This window comes from Mixophyes fleayi, chromosome 9 (assembly GCF_038048845.1).
Source record: "Mixophyes fleayi isolate aMixFle1 chromosome 9, aMixFle1.hap1, whole genome shotgun sequence".
NCBI classification, from domain to species: Eukaryota; Metazoa; Chordata; class Amphibia; order Anura; family Limnodynastidae; genus Mixophyes; species Mixophyes fleayi.
The window spans coordinates 100,488,919-100,507,733 of record NC_134410.1 but is presented as its reverse complement, the minus strand read 5'-3'; the positions used below and the strand labels follow the sequence as shown (position 1 = coordinate 100,507,733).

The 18,815-nt window shown below is 38.6% G+C and overlaps 2 protein-coding genes across 3 annotated transcripts in view; one reads left to right on the top strand and one right to left on the bottom strand.

Annotated features, from left to right (window-relative positions):
* Window positions 1-18,815, bottom strand: part of PSMB7 (proteasome 20S subunit beta 7) — a 979,390-nt gene that overhangs the window by 210,037 nt on the left and 750,538 nt on the right. The gene's annotated exons all lie outside the window — the stretch shown is intronic.
* The window catches only part of ADGRD2 (adhesion G protein-coupled receptor D2), a 322,961-nt gene that overhangs the window by 22,571 nt on the left and 281,575 nt on the right, over window positions 1-18,815 (top strand). For both annotated transcript variants that reach the window (XM_075184713.1, XM_075184714.1), the window contains exons 4-7: window positions 5,413-5,613; window positions 8,998-9,633; window positions 15,298-15,396; window positions 16,759-16,847. In XM_075184713.1, the coding sequence (XP_075040814.1) occupies window positions 5,413-5,613; window positions 8,998-9,633; window positions 15,298-15,396; window positions 16,759-16,847 (1,025 nt within the window). The remainder of the gene's footprint in view (window positions 1-5,412; window positions 5,614-8,997; window positions 9,634-15,297; window positions 15,397-16,758; window positions 16,848-18,815) is intronic.

Genomic DNA, 18,815 nt, shown 5'->3' with positions numbered 1-18,815 from the left:
ATATATCGACACAATCACAGATAAAATTTATGACAAGCAGTGTTTTTTTCTCTTAATTAAAAATCTCTGTACAGATAAATATGCAAGAAACATTACAGCGCAATAATGATCAATACATAGTGTTTTAAGCGTCATTGGATACACAGTAGTGACCCAAGTTCAAGAAAGGATGGTTAAAAACACATTGCACACGAGAAAATATATGAACTTACCCGATTATGGCATTCTGTGTTCTGAGTTGTTGGCTATTAAATTAGCATTGGGTCAGTGGTGCTATTTGTTGGAAGGGGCTCGACATATTGTTACAGTCTTTACTGATCACAAAAATCTTCTATATCTCCAATCTGCTCTATGCCTAAATCCTCGCCAGGCTTGTTGGTCGCTTTTCTTCTCACTTTTTAATCTACATGTTACATTCAAGCCTGGACCAAAGAACAAGAAAGCTGATGCATTGTCACAAGCTTTTGATAATGTTGAACCTGAAAATTTTTGGGATCGTCCCATTCTGGATCCAAAGTATCTTAATGCCATTAATCTTTCTAAGAATCCTACTCCTCCTCCAGGGAAAACTTTTGTTCCACTCATTTTACGGAAGAGACTTTTGATTTGGTTTCATGCCTCACGTTTTGCTGGACATCTGGGAGCTCGAAAGACTTTTGATTTCCAGACAATATTGGTGGCCTAAATGTCAGTCTAAGGTTAAAGAGTTTGTAGCTACCTGAGCAGTCTGTGCCCAACACAAATCCTCACGTCAACCTCCGTTGGGTCTTCTTCAGCCTCTTCCTGTACCTTCTAAACCATGGACTCACATTTCGATGGACTTTATTACTGATGTACCTGCTAGCAAAAATTATAATACTATCTGGGTTATTGTTGACCATTTTTCCAAAATGGCACACTTCATCCCTCTGATTGGTCTGCCTTCTTCTGCTGTTTTGACCCAACATTTTGTGAAAGAGATTTTCGTCTTCATGGTTGCCCTTTAGAGATCATCTCGGATAGAGGAGTCCAATTTGTGTCCAAGTTTTGGAGATCTCTGTGTCATCTTTTAGGAATCCGGCTCAAGTTTTCTTCTTCATATCATCCTCAGACCAATGGGCAAACGAAGAGAGTTAACCAAGACTTAGAGACTTTTCTTAGGATGTTTTCATCTACTAACCAAGAAGATTGGATCGATATGTTACCATGGGCAGAATTTGTGCATAACAATGCTTTTCATGAATCAACTTCTGCAACTCCCTTTTCTATTGTTTATGGTATTCATCCTCGAATTCCTGAGTTTTCGGCCTTACCCTCTACCCAGGTTCCAGCTGTTAATTCATTGAGACAGGACTTTCTTTCCATATGGGCACAAGTTCGAAGAGTGTTGAAGAAATCTTCTTCTTGTTACAAATTATTTGCAGATAAGAAACATAGAGCTGTGCCTCCTTTGAGAGTTGGTGACAAAGTTTGGCTATCGACTAAGAATATTAGTCTCAAGGTTCCCTGTATGAAGTTTGCTCATCGCTATACTGGTCCTTATAAGATCTCTCAAGTTATTTCTCCAGTGTGTTTTAAACTTCAGCTTCATTCAGCTCTTCGGATTACCAATACCTTTCATATCTCTCTTTTGAAACCTTAGGTCATAAATCGGTTCTCTTCTCCTATTACCTCTCATGTTCAGCCTGAAATCCAGCAATCTGAAGAGTTTGAGATTAAGCAGTTATTGTATTCCAAGTACTCTTGAGGGGTATTGAAATACTTAGTTGACTGGAAAGGTTTTGGCCCTGAGGAGAGATCTTAAGAGCATCTGATGTCAATGCACCTCTTCTATTGAAAAGATTTCATGCCAAATTTCCCAGGAAGCCAAGTCCTAGGTGTTCGGTGACCACCTTTAAAGGGGGGGGGGATGTACTGTCACATTCCGTTCCCCAGGTGTCTCTACCCAAGCCCCTAAATATTGACTGTCACTTTAAATCTCTCTTCTTAGTACAGGCTGTCAGCTATGCCTTGTATCTGTGATTAGTTCACCTGTGTGTTGGTCAGTTCTGCTATTGGTCAGTCTCTCTTTATAAGGTCCCTCCTTTCACCTGTGCATTGCTGGTTCTTCAAGTCATACCTGACCTGATTCTGATGCCTCCTCTGTGTTCCATATCTCTGTGGTAATCGTGCTTCCATACTGCTGGGTGTCTGGATTATGCTGACCTCTACACATCGATTTGCTTACCTGTGGTTATTGCTGTGATTAACATCCACTGCCTACTCGGCCTGCACTATTAACTATTGTTGCCGTGTTCCAAGTCTTCGTGGTAAGCTGTACTTCACTGCTGTGTTTGGACTATGCTGACCTTTATGCACATATTCCGCTTACCTGTGGTAAATTGCTGTGATCAATATCCACTGCCTACTCAGCCCGCACTATTGACTACTACTGCCGTGTTCCACATCTCCGTGGTAAGCTGAACTGCTTCGCTGCTTTGTGTTTGGACTTTGCTGATCTCAATGTACCTGTTCCGCTGCTAGTGGTAATCGCTGAGATCTACATCCACTGCCTGCTCAGCCTGCACTACTGATTTCTTCCGTTATGTTCTACATCCCCGTGGCAAGCTGTACTTCTTCGTGGCTGTGTGTCTGGACTCTGCTGATCTCAAAGTACCTGCTCCGCTACTAGTGGTAATCGCTGTGATCAACATCTACTGCCTTTTCGGCCTACACCGCTGACTACTACTGTTATGTTCTACACCTTTGGGTAATTGTTGTGACCAACTTCTATTGTCCAACTGGTCCGCACCATTGACTCCTGCTGCTGTCTTCTACATCTTTGTGGTAAGCTGTGCCTCATCGCTGCTTGTATCTGGACTTTGCTAATTGCTATACACCAGTTCCACTACTGTGGTAATCGTTGTGTTCAACGTTCGCTAATCATCTTGTCTGCACCGCTGATTGCTGCTGTTTTGTTCCCCATCTTGTGGTAACCTGTAGCTCATCGCTGCTATGTGTTTCTGGACTTTGTTGTTCTCTGTGCACCAGTTCCACTACTTGTGGTAATCATTGTGATCAACATCTGCTACCTATTCCTGTGGCAGTTACCCGTGGGAACAACATTTGCTATTTATGTCATTTACATTGTTGTCTATGCAGGCTCGTTGACATCTTTATAGTGAGCTGTTACTCATCGCTGCTGCATTTGGATTAATTGAACTGTTCATCTCCAGTACTTCATTGAACTTTGTATTATGTTCCACTCCTTAGTGGTATAGTGGTGATTTGCTATTAGCCTTCTGTCTGCATTATTGAATTTCATTGATGGTCTCTATTCTCTGTATATTATCGTTATCATCATCTACAGTGTACACAACCTTCAGTGAACTTTGTACTATATTTTACAATAAAGTGGTAATTGTTATTATCAACATTTGATGTCCGAATTGGATTTCTTCTGTTATCAAGTATTCTCCATATGTCTCACTGGAAACTTTCCTAGAGGGCCGCGACCTGTAGGGTGGAAGCCGCTGAAGCCCAAATTCCCTTGCCGGAGTCTCTAGTGAATACCTTCCACCTTGTTAGACTCCGCACCTCTAAGGAAGTCTAGCCAACTCCTACTGAGACAGCAGGATCTCACTCATCTAATCCTGAGCTCTCTGACAATTGAACTGATTGCTTGTCAATTTTGTCCTTGAAATAGGAAGCAAGATCCTGGGCACCGATGGTAGTCGGAGGGTTTGGAGTGGGAGGGTTTAGAAGAGATTTAAATGTGTTAAAAAGGCGTTTAGGTTTAGAAGCCTGAGCATAGATGAGATATAGGAAGTATGTTTGTTTTGCAGTGTCCAGAGCATTATGATAGGAGTGGTAGATAGCAGTATATGCGCTGAAATCATTAGAGGTACAGGATTTACCCCAGTGACGTTTTACTTTACGAGAGAGTTTTTGTAGAGTTCTTGTTGCTTTAATGTGTTACAGTTTGCAACGAAGTCTACACACAGTATAAAGAGTGCTGGAGCCACTTGATCATCGGCAGTTGCTACGGTATGGTGAAAATGAAGAACTACCATAACAGGGGAAGAGAATGTAGAAATTGGGGAGAGAAGCTGTTGAAGAGAGGTGGAAAACTGTTGAAAATCAATAATTAATATTAAGTTAATATTCCAGCGGGTGTGAGGAGGCTTGGAAGAGTTTGACAGGGGGGAGGGTAAATGTAATAATGTGGGTAGCCATGTGGGGGCATGGGTGGAATTGTTGAATCAAGAGTAATAAGGCACAGGTGATGGAGTAGCTGAGTTATTGCAGAGTCATGAGAGAGGAGAGTGGTTCAAACTTAGTGTCATTTCTTTATTCTTGTATGGCAGATAAAGCCTTGAGTACAATTGAAAATACAATGATGAGATAGAGGACTGAAGTAGCTGTATCATGGGTAGGGAGTGGATGAGCAAGTAGTACAGCACGCTGAGGGGATGTTGCAGGGAAAATAAACTGACAGATAAAACAAACTTTCACGTGCTGAGTAGAAAATAAGATCAGAGTCCAAAACAGTCTTCTTGTGGTTTGAAGCTTGTAGCCAGGGAGAGATGAAGACATCAGGAGTAGAATATGGACTTGCAGGTGAATACTGACTGTTGTCTATGTGTAGCTGTGGTAATGGGCAGAATGTTCTTATCCTGTTTCCTCCTGTTTAACTTCGGTTTAACTCTGAATTATGCTATTTACATTTTTTACCCCTGTAACTATACACTTAGAGCTATACACACTAGTTATGCAGCCATCACTGGCTTTGCAGCCATTCTACAATGAATACATATGTTTAAGAAACACATGTGTTCAGTGTTCTTCAATCAGGCCCTCAACAAACTCCCCCAACAAACACTAGCAATAAATGTTTTAAACAAACACTTGTACATAATACAAGTGTACCACTTGTACAATCGGTAGTTTTTCCCCTACAATCAATGATGTGATCAATCAAGGTATGTTTTAGATACCAGGAGCTTCACAACTTCAGGGACCTTCAATTATCATCATGATCATCATCATCAACTATTTATATAGTGCCACTAAATTACGCAGCGCTGTACAATGAATTTACAACAGTCCCTGACTCATTGGCGCTTACTGTCTAAATTCCCTAACACACACACACACACACACACATACACACAGACCGAAAGAGACTAAGGTCAATTTAATATCAGACAATTAACCTACTAATATGTTTTTGGAGTGTGGGAAGAACCTGGAGTACCTGGACGAAACCCACGCAAACACGGGGAGAACATACAAACTCCACACAGATAAGGCCATGACCAAGACCTCATGACCCCAGTGCTGTGAGGCAGAAGTGCTAGCCACTAAGCCACTGTTCTGCCCCATATAATTATGTTGTTTGCTGTTTTCTTATTGTTTATACTTACTTGAAAATCACAATACTTTGGTTTACAGGTTCCTATACCTCTGACATTTTCATTGAAACTCGTCATGGTGTGTATGAGTATGTTAGCAAGCCCACTGCTCATCAGCAAGCTGAAAATTACTGCAAATACAAGTTTGCATCTCTGCTCTCTGACACAAGAGGAGTCCAAAGACTGAACAGAAATTTGATGCAATTCCCTATTTGGATAAATGAGAAAAACACTAAACCAAGTAAGTTCTTGATGGATGAAAAGTTTGCACATATAAAAGTCCCATGTAATATCAGTCTTGTTTACATACTAACACCAGAGTAGTTATCAAATGTGAGTCCAAGATGTCAAACAAAGCTTAATTATAAAAAATAGTTTGTGATTTCTAATATTTAATTCCATTCATTTATAGAACCATGTTATATGCCCCATAAAATGTATATAAAGACACAGTCCGAATTGCTGAAAAAACATTTTTGTTTTTGTCATTTGTTACCCTGAAGGAACCGAGTAGCATTGCCAAAATATGCTAATAAAAGCTCTTTAATCATTCAGGAAAAAAGTCAGAGAGGAATGTGTCAGTGTGTCTCATATCAGTCGTAATGAACATACCTTTCTAAGTGTAGAGTAGGAGCTCTGATGTGTCTAGAGCTCCCGACCAGTGGGGGCAAGATTACTGAATTAAGATAAATGGATGATTATGGAATATATTTATTGATGTTTCGTGTTGTGTGAAAGGGTGCACAGATATTTGATACTCAGCAAAAGGACTTGATTTTAGCACCAGTTTTGATCTGATGGAGATTGGTCTAATACTTTCAATAGGACAATTTTTTACACTTACCTTTGGTGGCAAAGTATGCTTTGCCTGTTAAGCTTAAAATAAACAAAAGCATCACATGTGATGAAAACAGTGGCAGTGCCCCCTCATTCTAATATTGTTTTATGCCAAAATTGGTGTAAGTTTACACATGACATTTTCCTTCTCCCCACAAACTAGCCCTCCTAGTTTACGAAGCCACCTCCCAAGAGCAGAGAGTAGGCCTGAATCTTGAAGTGTGCTAGGCGGACTATCTTGGCACAGAAGTATAAAACCAACTATTTGTAGGCAATGTTAGGAACCCCTCTAGCTGGTACAGCACAACCCGGAGTCTGCTCTGCCAGTCAGGTTTTCACTGGAGCCCCTAGTGGTGGGGACAGACTTGGCCGCAGACTAGCAGAGGGTCGTGAAGTGCGTACCGGCTAGGGAGAACCCAGGAAAGTGGAGTGAAGTCCGGGCAAGGGTCGAAGGCCGGCAGCAGACAGGGAATCCAATAAACAAGCCAAGGTCAAGGGTCACGAGCAAACAGGAAGGTCGGTAAACACACCAGAGGTCGGGGTCACAAGAAACACAGGCAGGGTCCAAATCCAGGCAAGGGGTCATACACGGGCAATCCAACAGAATATCCAAAGGACAGGAACAGGGAGCAGAGCAGGTCAGCAGACTGGTAACAGAAGCTATAACCGGCAGTGAGGCTGCAGACCTCACTGCCTTAAATATACAAGTGGACCAATCAGAGCCTAGCTCTGTAAGTATTCCCAGGGGCTGGCTGATTAATAAATTATAGCTTAATAGCCATCAGGCTATTAAGTGTCTCTGCGCACGTGCCACGCTGTCCCCTCTGCGCTACCCTGCAGAGCGTCCGGCCGTTGCCTTGGCAACGGTCGGGAGTTAGGAGGAAGTGATGTCCCGGTCGTCATGGTGACGGCCGGGACGCCGGGGCGCACTGGAAGCGAGCCACGGCGGCTGTGAGTACCGCCGCGGCTCGTGACAGGCAACAGATAAGCGCAACGATGAGTAATGAATGATCTGTCCATTGCTAAATGTGTATCAGAATCATGTTTCACTTACTATTTTGCTTTTTACTCAGCAGCAATATGAGTGTAATATGATGTTATGATGTATTGCATGTGAACGTAATTGAGGTATATGACTGACAAAGAAATATTTCCTAAAAGGACATAAGTCTGATTCTGATGTTTAACTCAAATGATGATATTGGGTCTGATTCACTAAGGATCTTAACTTGATAAACTTCTTATTTCAGTCTCCTGGACAAAACCATGTTACAATGCAAGGGGTGCAAATTAGTATTCTGTTTCTCATTTCCTTAACACTCCTTTTAAATACTGACTTTTTTTTCATGTAGCACACAAATACTTGATAGCTTCATCATCATTATCATCATCACCATTTATTTATATAGCGCCACTGATTCCGCAGCGCTGTACAGAGCTGTACTCATTCACATCAGTCCCTGCCCCATTGGAGCTTACAGTCTAAATTCCCTAACATACACACACACACAGACAGAGACTAAGGTCAATTTTTGATAGCAGCCAATTAACCTACTATTATATTTTTGGAGTGTGGGAGGAAACCGGAGCACCCGGAGGAAACCCACACAAACACAGGGAGAACATACAAACTCCACACAGATAAGGCCATGGTTGGGAATTGAACTCATGACCCCAGCACTGTGAGGCGGAAGTGCTAACCACTTTGCCATAGCTTATTTGTACACTGAAATTTAAAGTTGATATTTGTGTGCTACATGAAAAAACAGTCAGTATTTAACTTATGTGCAAAACAAAATACTAATTTGCACCCCTTGCATTGTAACATGGTTTTGTTCAGGAGACTTAAATAAGAAGTTTCTCAAGTTAAGATCCTTAATTAATCAGGCCCATTGTGTTTAAATCTGATGATTGATTCTGGCAAATGATATTTGGTATTTTGATGTTTGACAAACGGTGATATCTTAAAAAACTGTAAGACCAAAGCCACCCAATCCGGAGCCCATTCGTTTTTTTCGCTGACTTTTTCCTCTGTCACTTATTTTACAGTATGTGTTGAAATAATGACAGCTATTAGAACCTAGTTATTCATTTCTGTATACCATTCATCAAGGACAGATCCAGCTAGTCCTGCAACTGAAACCAGTTGCCCAATAAAGGGTACACTTTAATTCCCATTTATTTTCCACTTTTTATAAATGCCAATCATGATACAATGCTTTGATGCTTAGTACACAAAAATAAAATATCTGGTAATTCATCTGTGTGACTTCATCATCGTCTGCTATTTATATAGCGCCACTAATTCCGCAGCACTGAACTCACTCACATCAGTCTTTGCTCCAATGAAGCTTACAGTCTAAATTCCCTAACACACACACACACACACACACACACACAGACTTGTTTATAATTCCAAGAAAATATACATTTTTATGTATGATTGATAAAATAATGCTATTGAAGTGTTACTATTGTAAACATTTTATAGTTGGCTTGTTTAGAAAAGACCTAGCAGTAATGAAGATATATGGAACAGCAATTCATAACAATATGTTTAAGTATTACTTTTCAGAAAAGTGTAGATGGCGATGATCTAATTACTTTCCACTTTTATTTACTTATTTTATTTACTTTTATTTACTTAAATGAGTTACATAGAAGTCAGCCAGACATGGTCTCCGACATTATATTTTCATACTTCCAACAGTTTTTATTGCTAAATAAGATTTTGAAATGGGTCTTTAAGATCACACTAAGCACATTTGTTTCTCCCCTTTACTTTTAGGGTTTCAGCCACAGACTGTCCTGGTTTTTGAGAAACAAACGGATACTAAATATGCAAAGTTAATAACGCTCTTCCCATCAATACCAGAGATTACGGCCTGTGCATATATCCAGTGGGACAACACAAATAAAGGCTTTACAACCATCTTTTCATATGCCGTGCCCAACTTCAGTAATGAGTTTCAGTTGCGGGGAATGATTGATGAAGAAGGTTTTGTCCGGTTTGCCATTATAGTCCACGGCAAGCATTCACAATTTTCTCCCATGTTTCCCAATGACAGACAGTGGCATCATTTCTGTGTAACCTGGCAAAAATGGAACACAACCACGACTGTCTATGCTGATGGCAAATGGAAAGACTACTCTAATCGGTCTGCATCAGAAGATATCATCAAGGAAGGTATCTTCATCATTGGGCAAGATCAGGACTCCTATGGAGGCACATTCAAAGAAATTGAATCATTTAGTGGCAACATCACAGGCTTGACCGTGTGGACAAAAGTTCTCAGTCAAGACCAGATAGAACGGGTAGCGCTCTGCAGTAAACTAGAAAAGGATGTTGTATTTGAATGGGGGAAGCACCATCTGGAAATTGAGCCTACAGTGAAGAGAATGAAGATGGAGTCTGTTTGTTCAGGTACAATTTTGGCTAAAACCTTTAAGAATAACTAGGAACTATGGCAAGGAAGGGAGTGAGTGCGAGAGGTGTGAGGGGCTTTAAAAAAAGTTGTGTCTGGAATTTTTGGGCTTGTAGAAATTAAGTTGTGGTCAGCTTATGTTGTATTTTGTTTGACAGTCTCACAAATACCCCATGCCCATTGGGTTTTTAGAGAATAACACAGGCTTGTGGTGAGTCTGAACATCCACCTTCAGAAACCCTGTGGATAAAGCAGTGACTCAATTTGTTGCAATATGAATGGCACTACCCATAAGTCTATTCTCCTTTCAGGTTGATTTATTTGCATATGACCCCTAGAGAGTGTAGCATTAAAAAGAAAAATCTTCCTAACTCTACTCATTGTTCTAGTCAGACAGTTTCTATAGAGCAGTGCTCCTCAACCAGTGTGCCGTGGAACATCAATGTGCCCCGAGATGTTGCTAAGTGTGCCGCGGCGCAATGCCTCCAACAGAAGGAAAAGCACAAGATTTATGGCGGTACATGCGTCAGAAAGACCTGGCCTTAAGGAAATAATTTCACCATTTGTTCTATATCTTTTCTTTGTAAAATATTTTAGTGAAATAAAGAGTTTATTACTAATATTATTATTATGTTCCGGGGGTGACACTTATGAATGTATCGCGTACCTGTGAAGTTCCCGCAAGCGTGTTCCTTATCTCTCTGCTGCTGTCGCTAACTCGTTGTCTTGTGGGCGAGAGACGTGAGGACTGAGGTAGGAACAATAATTACACGTTGAGAAAACATTTGGCCAATAATCACATCTGCTATCTGCTGCGTTGCTGCAGAGACTAAAATAATTATCAATGACATTTCTTGTGGGAGTGTTCTTTTGTGTCAAAAACAATATAGATAATTTTATTTATATATTTTTTTTATATCATTTTAAATATGACCAAGTGTTTGCTTAAAGAATGTCCAACCTCACTGACACATAATGATGAACCCAGCACGGGCAATGTTGTAAAAAAAGCAAAGGTTGTAAAAAAAGCAAAGATTGTAAAAAGGAAGTACAATGAAGAATACATTTCATATGGATTTTCGTGGTGTGGTGAAGAAGCAGCTCCGAAACCAGAATGCGTAATTTGCAGAGAACAACTTTCAAACGAGGCAATGGTGCCAAGTAAACTGATTCGCTATGTTGCGCCAACACGGACAAACAATATTTTCAGCGGCTTTTAAACCTAAATCTAAATAGAGACAATTTATGAGGTTGTCCATCACAGTTTCTGAGAAAGCGTTAGAAGCTAGTTACCATGTTGCAAAATTAATTGCACGTCTGAAAAAAACACATACTATCGATGAAAGACTTATTAAATCAGCATGCATGGAAATCGTTAGATTAATGCTTGGACCTAATGAAGTTAAGGAAGTGAGCTAAGTTTCGTTTGATACTGTTAAAAGACATATTGACAATATGTCAAACGATATTCTGGAAACACTGATTACAAAATTGAAAACGTCTGAGAAATTTTCACTTCAAGTCGACGAATCAACAGATATTAAAATCCGAGCACAAATAATAAGTATTGTTCGTTTCGTTGATGAGGACTCCATAAAATAACATTTATTTATTTTGCAAAGAGCTTCCAGAGCAGACTACTGGCGAGGAAATTTTTCAAGCAACAAATGATTTCTTCGAAGCTTATGGTTTTCAATGGACTATTTGCATTAGTCTTGGCAGAGATGGTGCTGCAGCAATAATGGGTGATAAAAAGGGGTTTGTCTCGTGTGTAAAACGACAAAATCTGTCCATACAAATTACACATTGCTGCATACCTCGGGAGGTATTAATGGTCAAAAACTTGCCATAGGGACTATTGCAAACGATGAACTAATGCGTCAACATCATAAACAAGAGCCTTTAATTTGCAAATTTTTGCGCAGAAATGGGATCCAAATATCAATCCTTATAGTTTTACACCGAAATGCGTTGGCTGTCTCAAGGTAAAAGTTCTGGCAAGACCATTTGAGCTTCGCTACAAGGTTGGTAATTTTCTATTAAACAAAAACATGCCTGAACTGCATCAGCGACACAAAGATAATCACTGTATAGCCAAACTTGCGTGCATGGATAGCATATTTGAGCACCTGAATGAACTCAATAAAAAAAATGCAAGGTCATAATGAAGATTTATTGACATGCTCCGACAAATTGAACGGATTTAAACTGAAACTCAAACTTTGGCAAATTAAGTTACGACAAGGATCACTAGAAATGTACAAAAGGTCCAACCACATTGCGACTGAAAACAAGCAGATCATATTTGATTTGGCTCAACAACCTTTAACATTGCTACAACAGAGGTTTCAGCAATACTTTTACACAATTAATACGGAGCAATATAATTGCAACCGAAATCGTTTTGCAACTAATGCCAAAAATTCTACAGAAGCCCTTTCTCTTCAGATTCGAGAGGAATTTCTTAATTTGAAGAATGACTGGACGGTAAAATTGATATTCGGTGGAGTTCCAATGGATGTTTTCTGGATTGTGGTTAAGGAAGAATATTCTTGGATTTCCGACAAGACTATCCCAGTTCTGCTCCCATTTTCTACAACGTATCTATGTGAACAAAGCTTTTCATCTTTAGTTTTAATAAAAAAAAAGCAGTTGTGCTTGAAGGGTCTTGACCAAGAATTTCGAGTTGCTCTGTCAAATATTAAGCCGAATATAAAACTATTGTGATTAAAACAAGCACAGGTATCACATTAGTTGTAGTTAAATGTTAATTTTAATTATAGTTATAAACTAACATAGTTAATATTAGTTATAAGAAAATAAAATGTTATTAGCTACAATGTTAAATTTATCACATAAAAAATAACAATTAAATGTAATTTCTGTCTATGCACTTTGTAATTCCTAATTTTTTTTTTGTATATTTTTACTTTTGGTGTGCTGTGGATTTCTGGGAAGGGCTTAGGTGTGCCAAGGGTGAAAAAAGGTTGCGGAGCACTGCTATAGAGTAATATGCTAAATCTATTTGTTATAGCTATATCTCCTTTCCTAACGTTTGTTGATATCCACTTACATTGGGTATCATTCAGCAGTTGGAGTTCCTGATTGGTGCAAAACCACTAAAACATGTAACAATGAGATTGCTCTATTCCTGAATTTTATATTCTATAATAATATAATATTATTATATTATATTTTTAAATTTTCTTGCAAAACAATTATATTTTTATTTGAAATCTTTCACTATGTAACTAAACAAGAATACATGTCTGCATAGCTTATTTTTGTCTTGTGTTCTTTACGGTGTGTGTGACCGGGGTCTGAGCTCCTTGTGTATTCAGTCTTCATCTTCTGCAAGTTTGTTATTTACCCTGTGTATTATTGTTCAGAATGTTCAGTATTTCAGGAGATAAAGTAGTTGATCCAGTAGAACACAGTTACCTGTCCATTTGTGCCATTATACTGAGGAAGAGCAGTATGTGACCGAGTCAGTGTCATTATGTGAGGAGGGGACTGAAGGAAAGCAGGACACCACAGACTGAGCATTAGATAGTAGAAGGAGCAGGGTTCCCAATAGCACAGGGAAGTGATTTTCGGCATTTGTTCCCCTAATGTAGGGTTATTGTGGTGTCAAATGCACCTTTATATGAAACAGAGTGTATACATTCCATTTGTGTTCTACAGATTCTACTCTATGTGTCCAATTACCTCCTTTGTTTTGTAGCCAGCTCAGAGGTGAGGTTTGTAAATGTAGGAATAGTACCTGCTTACCTGTGGTGACACCCCAACTCACCCCAGTGCCACATACAGAGCAGTCATGACTTTCATTTATTATACAGTCTAGTCTGTGGGAGAAAATAGGTTAATAGCAAGCAGATGACATTTAGAACAAGTTAAACAATTTTACGGAGTAAAGTACAAATGAAGTACAAGCAATTACACAGTTATCCCACAATCAGGAATGATATCTCAAATTTGAATACTTCTTTAATTCATCTGGATTACCTCTTAATTACTCCACCTACATAGAGTCATTCTCACAATGTTCTATTTGTTGGTCCTTGCAAAGTAGAACAATTTCACCAATGACTGAAAATCCTGATGAGGGTGGCGATTCATGCGTACACACTTACACATCTTACCTTCAGATCTGTGATCTTCATCTGACTCTGTACGCACACTACAGATATCTGCCTATGTGGCTGCTCGTGAGTGCATGCACACTTCCACATTTGCCCAACATCCTTACATTGTTGATCGTGATTTTTAGGAAGTTTAAAAAAACCAAATCAACATATGCGATGTGTTTTGGTACGATAAAACATGATCATGGGAATGTACACACTCTTGCAATGTCTGAACGAACAGTTGTGAATTGTGTGATTTGCACGGTAATTGCATAGATGTGTACATAGCTTTACACTGAGATCTGAATAACAGGGATAGTCACTATATAACAGTATGCAGCAGTTCTATAAGTGGTAATGTACTGCAGAATTACCCAATGTTCTCCTAATATAGATTCATACTCATTGGGAGATTTATTGCGTTGCGATTTTTCAACTTTTTTTTTAACATTTATAAAAACTGCTAGACATTGCCAAAAAGGAGATTCATTTGTCCCAAATCTCTAATCCATGAAGCACTGATTTTCTTTTTCATGCCAGCAATTTCTGTTGATAAAAATCTATTTTTTTGCCAATGTGCTCATTTATTTAAATAGGTTTTCAAAGCGTGCACACATTGAAATAAATGGGAAAATCTCAGTCTATGGAGTTTTCCACTTATAGCTAAACAGGCTTGTTATTTAATATAAAATAATGTATAACTGTGATTATACTGAATATTGAAAGCTCCTACTGCAATTACATTAATGAAATAGTAGTGCAAACGTTTAAAATGTTTGTCTAGAATCTTTGGACCTGATTCATTAAGGATCTTAACTTGAGAAACTTCTTATTTCAGTCTCCTGGACAAAACCATGTTACAATGCAAGGGGTGCAAATTAGTATTCTGTTTTGCACATAAGTTAAATACTGACCGTTTTTTTTATGTAGCACACAAATACTTGATAGCTTATTTATACACTGAAATTTAAAGTTGATATTTGTGTGCTACATGAAAAAACAGTCAGTATTTAACTTATGTGCAAAACAGAATACTAATTTGCACCCCTTGCATTGTAACATGGTTTTGTCCAGGAGACTGAAATAAGAAGTTTCTCAAGTTAAGATCCTTAATGAATCAGGCCCTTTGTTATTTAGTTGTTTCAGTAATAAAAAGCTCCATAGTTAGCAGTTTTCACAATAATCTCAATATGCCTTTTCATTCAATTTGTTTTTAAATGTCACCTATATACTTGCTTCAAATTTATCTCAAAATTAAAACACTTTTAGGGATTTGAACTGTGATTGACTAAACCAATTTAAAAATAATTAGTTACAACCTGCATGATTTTTAAATCTTTAATTATAGCTTTATGATTAAGATTGTTGTGCACTTGCGCCTACTTGGGAAGCTTCTGCATTGACAACTCTATTTGACGCTCTCCTTGGTGATGAAGTCCCTCCTGTTCTGCTTTTTGGTTTGAACATATTTTCTTTTTACTTTGTTTTTTTTATTGTCATTTTGTCTCACATTATTTTATTTTTTGCTTTGCTTAGGCCATTCTGCAAAATGTCAAATTCTGAAAAGCAGCGGCGGAGACAAGGACTACACAAGTTGTACAACTGAATTACCATTTCTTTGTCACTACACACAGGGTAAAATGACAACTTCCATAAAATGTAATATTGTTCTTGCTGCATCGTTTATTAGGTGTTTAAAAGGACTCATTTTCGAGTGCTAGCTGAATTATCAGTCCTCCTTGGTAGCTTGTGGTCAGTTTCTAGAGTGGCCTGAACAGGGGACGGCTGCCAAATTTTAGCCCGGGGAGCAAGACTCGACTCAGAAGTCTATTAGGAAATTAAATGAAAAACAATTGCAGGGGGCCCAGTGATCCAGCCCAAGGTAGCCAACTATGGGACCAGCCCTGGGGGTAGATACCCCTATGCCCCCCAGTCCAGCCTGCCCCTGGGCCTGAACAATAGTTACTTAAATCTGTAACATATTGTCAATGAAAGGTACCAAAAGGCAGCTATCCAATCAGAGTTATTGTCAGACTCACTGTTATGATTGGTGTATTTATATAATCTTTTCCAAGGTGTCAAGACCTTAGAAATCAGACCCATACCGGCACTGGTGGGGGTGAGTCCCTCAGACAATGTGGGAGACCTAGACATGGGACCCCATTAGCTAGGGAGGATTCATCCTAAAAAAAAACTTATGTTCTTCTTTAATGTATAAAGTGAAAACTGAAAAGTGCTTGTACTCAGTATACTGTAGACGTTAATTAGTTCTAATAAACAAGTGATGGCCATATATATATATATATATATATATATATATATATTTAAAATCTCCTTAAATTAATATCTGTGTAAATGATGAGTTCTGGTGACATTGATTATAATGGTTCAGTTATGATGTCATCTCTTCAGTTTCCATTAGAAGGAAATGTATATTACAAGGAATACAAGGAATAATTATTACCTATAGTAGAAATCAAATTATGCTTTTGTGCATTGCATACATGGTCATAAAACTACTTAGTGATTTCTAATATCCTTATCATTTATAATAGGGGCACGTTATCCTATATATTATTCATAAGAATAGATTTTTCAAAAGGAAAGTTTGTCTGTTGAAAATATGTATACTTCTATATAAAACTATATATTTTGTTTACTTTATTCTGTCTGTAAAAGCCTTCTCCTACATTGCACATACTTCATACTAATAAGTTAGGTTCACTAAAGTGAGCGCCACTGTCTTTTCTTTGCCTGCCCTGCTATTCTGGCAGTAGTTTGATATTTTTGTTGCAACCCTCTGTAATCTGTCTTCTACTCCTATTCATCCATTCAGTGGTTCACCATGGAATACATAATCATCCAGGTCATAGGCAGTTCATTCATCTCTTTACATTCAAAATGTGCTCCCCTTTTGATATGTGTTATTTGTAATGCACCTATGTCTCTTCTATGGATTTACTTTCGAGATATTTATATGATTTGTATTTCTTCCAGAGGTCTATCAGAAACTGAAAAATGCCAGGACAATGAATCGAGATCAAACGTTTTCTAGCAGAGTCAATGCTATTGCAAACCGTACTTTGGTGAGTTCAGTTGGTTTCTTTGCAATAGTTGTAGTGGTGAGTTTTTTTATTCAGATCTGTTGAAATCAGCGGCGGAATGGGCATAAGCCTTACCTGGAGGCTACCTAATGTATTTTTTAATTTCCCGTTCCTTTTTGAAAAAAAAATATTTATGTATTCACTGTACACATTTGTGTATGCAGTGGCTTCATTCACTGTGGGGGAAGGCTAGTGGGCAGTCTGCAGCCCCTGTATACTTTTTAACATTATTTAAATAAAAAATAGCTGGCTGCTCCTCTCCTTGTAGGGGCCGTGCAGCCTATTGCTACAGCGCACGGCCCCTACCTCCTAACTGTTGGCCCCTTCTCACACCATGTGGCAGGAACCGCTTCCTACGCACTGCCGTCCCACTGTGTGTTAGCAAGCAGTAAGGAAAAGAGAAATGGGATCAGCAACAGGTAAGTTTCGGGGGGGGGGGGGGGGTGGCTTGAATATAATAGAGGGTGAGTGGTTTACTTAATGTAAATGGGGTTACTGATGTTAAATGGAGTTGTTATGATGCTGAAGGGGTTTTGGATTTTGAGAAGGGGTTAATTAATAATGTTGAGGATGATATTGTGTGGCGGTCACAACTATGTTCTTTGCATTACGTGGCACTTACAAGAATGCTCTCTGTATGGTGGCCACAAGAATGCTCTCTGTATGGTGGCCACAAGAATAGTCTCTGTATGGTGATCAGAAGAATTGTGTATGTATTGTATGGTGGCCACTAGCATGCTTTCTGTATTGTATGGTGATCACTAACATGCTTTTTGTATTGTATGGCACTCATTTGCATGTTTTCTGTGTTGTATTGTTGTCACTAGCATGCTTTTTGTATTGTATGATGGACACTAGGATCCAGTCTGTAATATATGGCGGTCACAAGAATGCTTTTTGCATTGTATGTTAGTGTAAAAGGATTTCTAGGGTGATTATGGGGTCTTAATCTCCTTAATAATCTGGTAGATGTATGGATGACCATTTAATACCGTAATATATGACTTTTACTTTCAACCCACTCCTCGCAAAGGTAATTGTGATTTAACCTAAGAAATATAATTCTTATTTTCCCTTAAATCCACAGGACCAATATTCATATAATAGCTTATGCTCATCTCTTTAAGAAAAACTACGCACAAAATATAGTTTCATTTAAAATGTGTTGTATTATTAACATTATAATTGTAAAACGTATGTATATATTATAAAACTGTAAATAGCGTAACAATATTTTACACAAAGTATAGATTTTGGTGCAATACATTACATTTATTGCCTGTTATATAATATACAAGTCATTATGTGTGTGCTTTGACTAACTTGTCTAACGGTGTGTGAATGTGTGTATGTTAAACTTTACCTATTATTCTAGGTGTATGAATGCATTGTGTGTGTAGGGGGAGGAGGGAGAAGACCTGTGGGGGAGGGAGAACACACAGACAATCAAGCACACATTTTGACCTTTACTCTGCCACATTTATCCTTCTATCATTTCATTTCACTTATCTGAGTCAAAGTCCAACAGCCATTATTCACTATCCACATTCCCTTCACATGAGAGTTTCTAGGTGGCAGCCATTTTACAAGCATGTCAGATACTAGATCCATTTTCTCTATTGTCTGAACTCAGCATGCTATAAACACATGGTATTTCACTTTGCTGCTATATTAACTACATCAACATTTCCAGCAATAAACCACATTATTTCAGAGATTCAGAGTTACAAAACGTTATATTTAACAATCTACTTCCTGAATGATCCAATCACTTGCTATACATCTAAATCCTATTTTCAGCCATCCTTTTCAACAGCAGCATAGCAGACTTTCCAATAACATCTACACAGCTTATTCACTTTTCCATGAAATACTTTTCCAACACCACCATTCTATCTAGCAAACAAACTATGCACAACCATTTCCATACACTTACTATACATTTACACT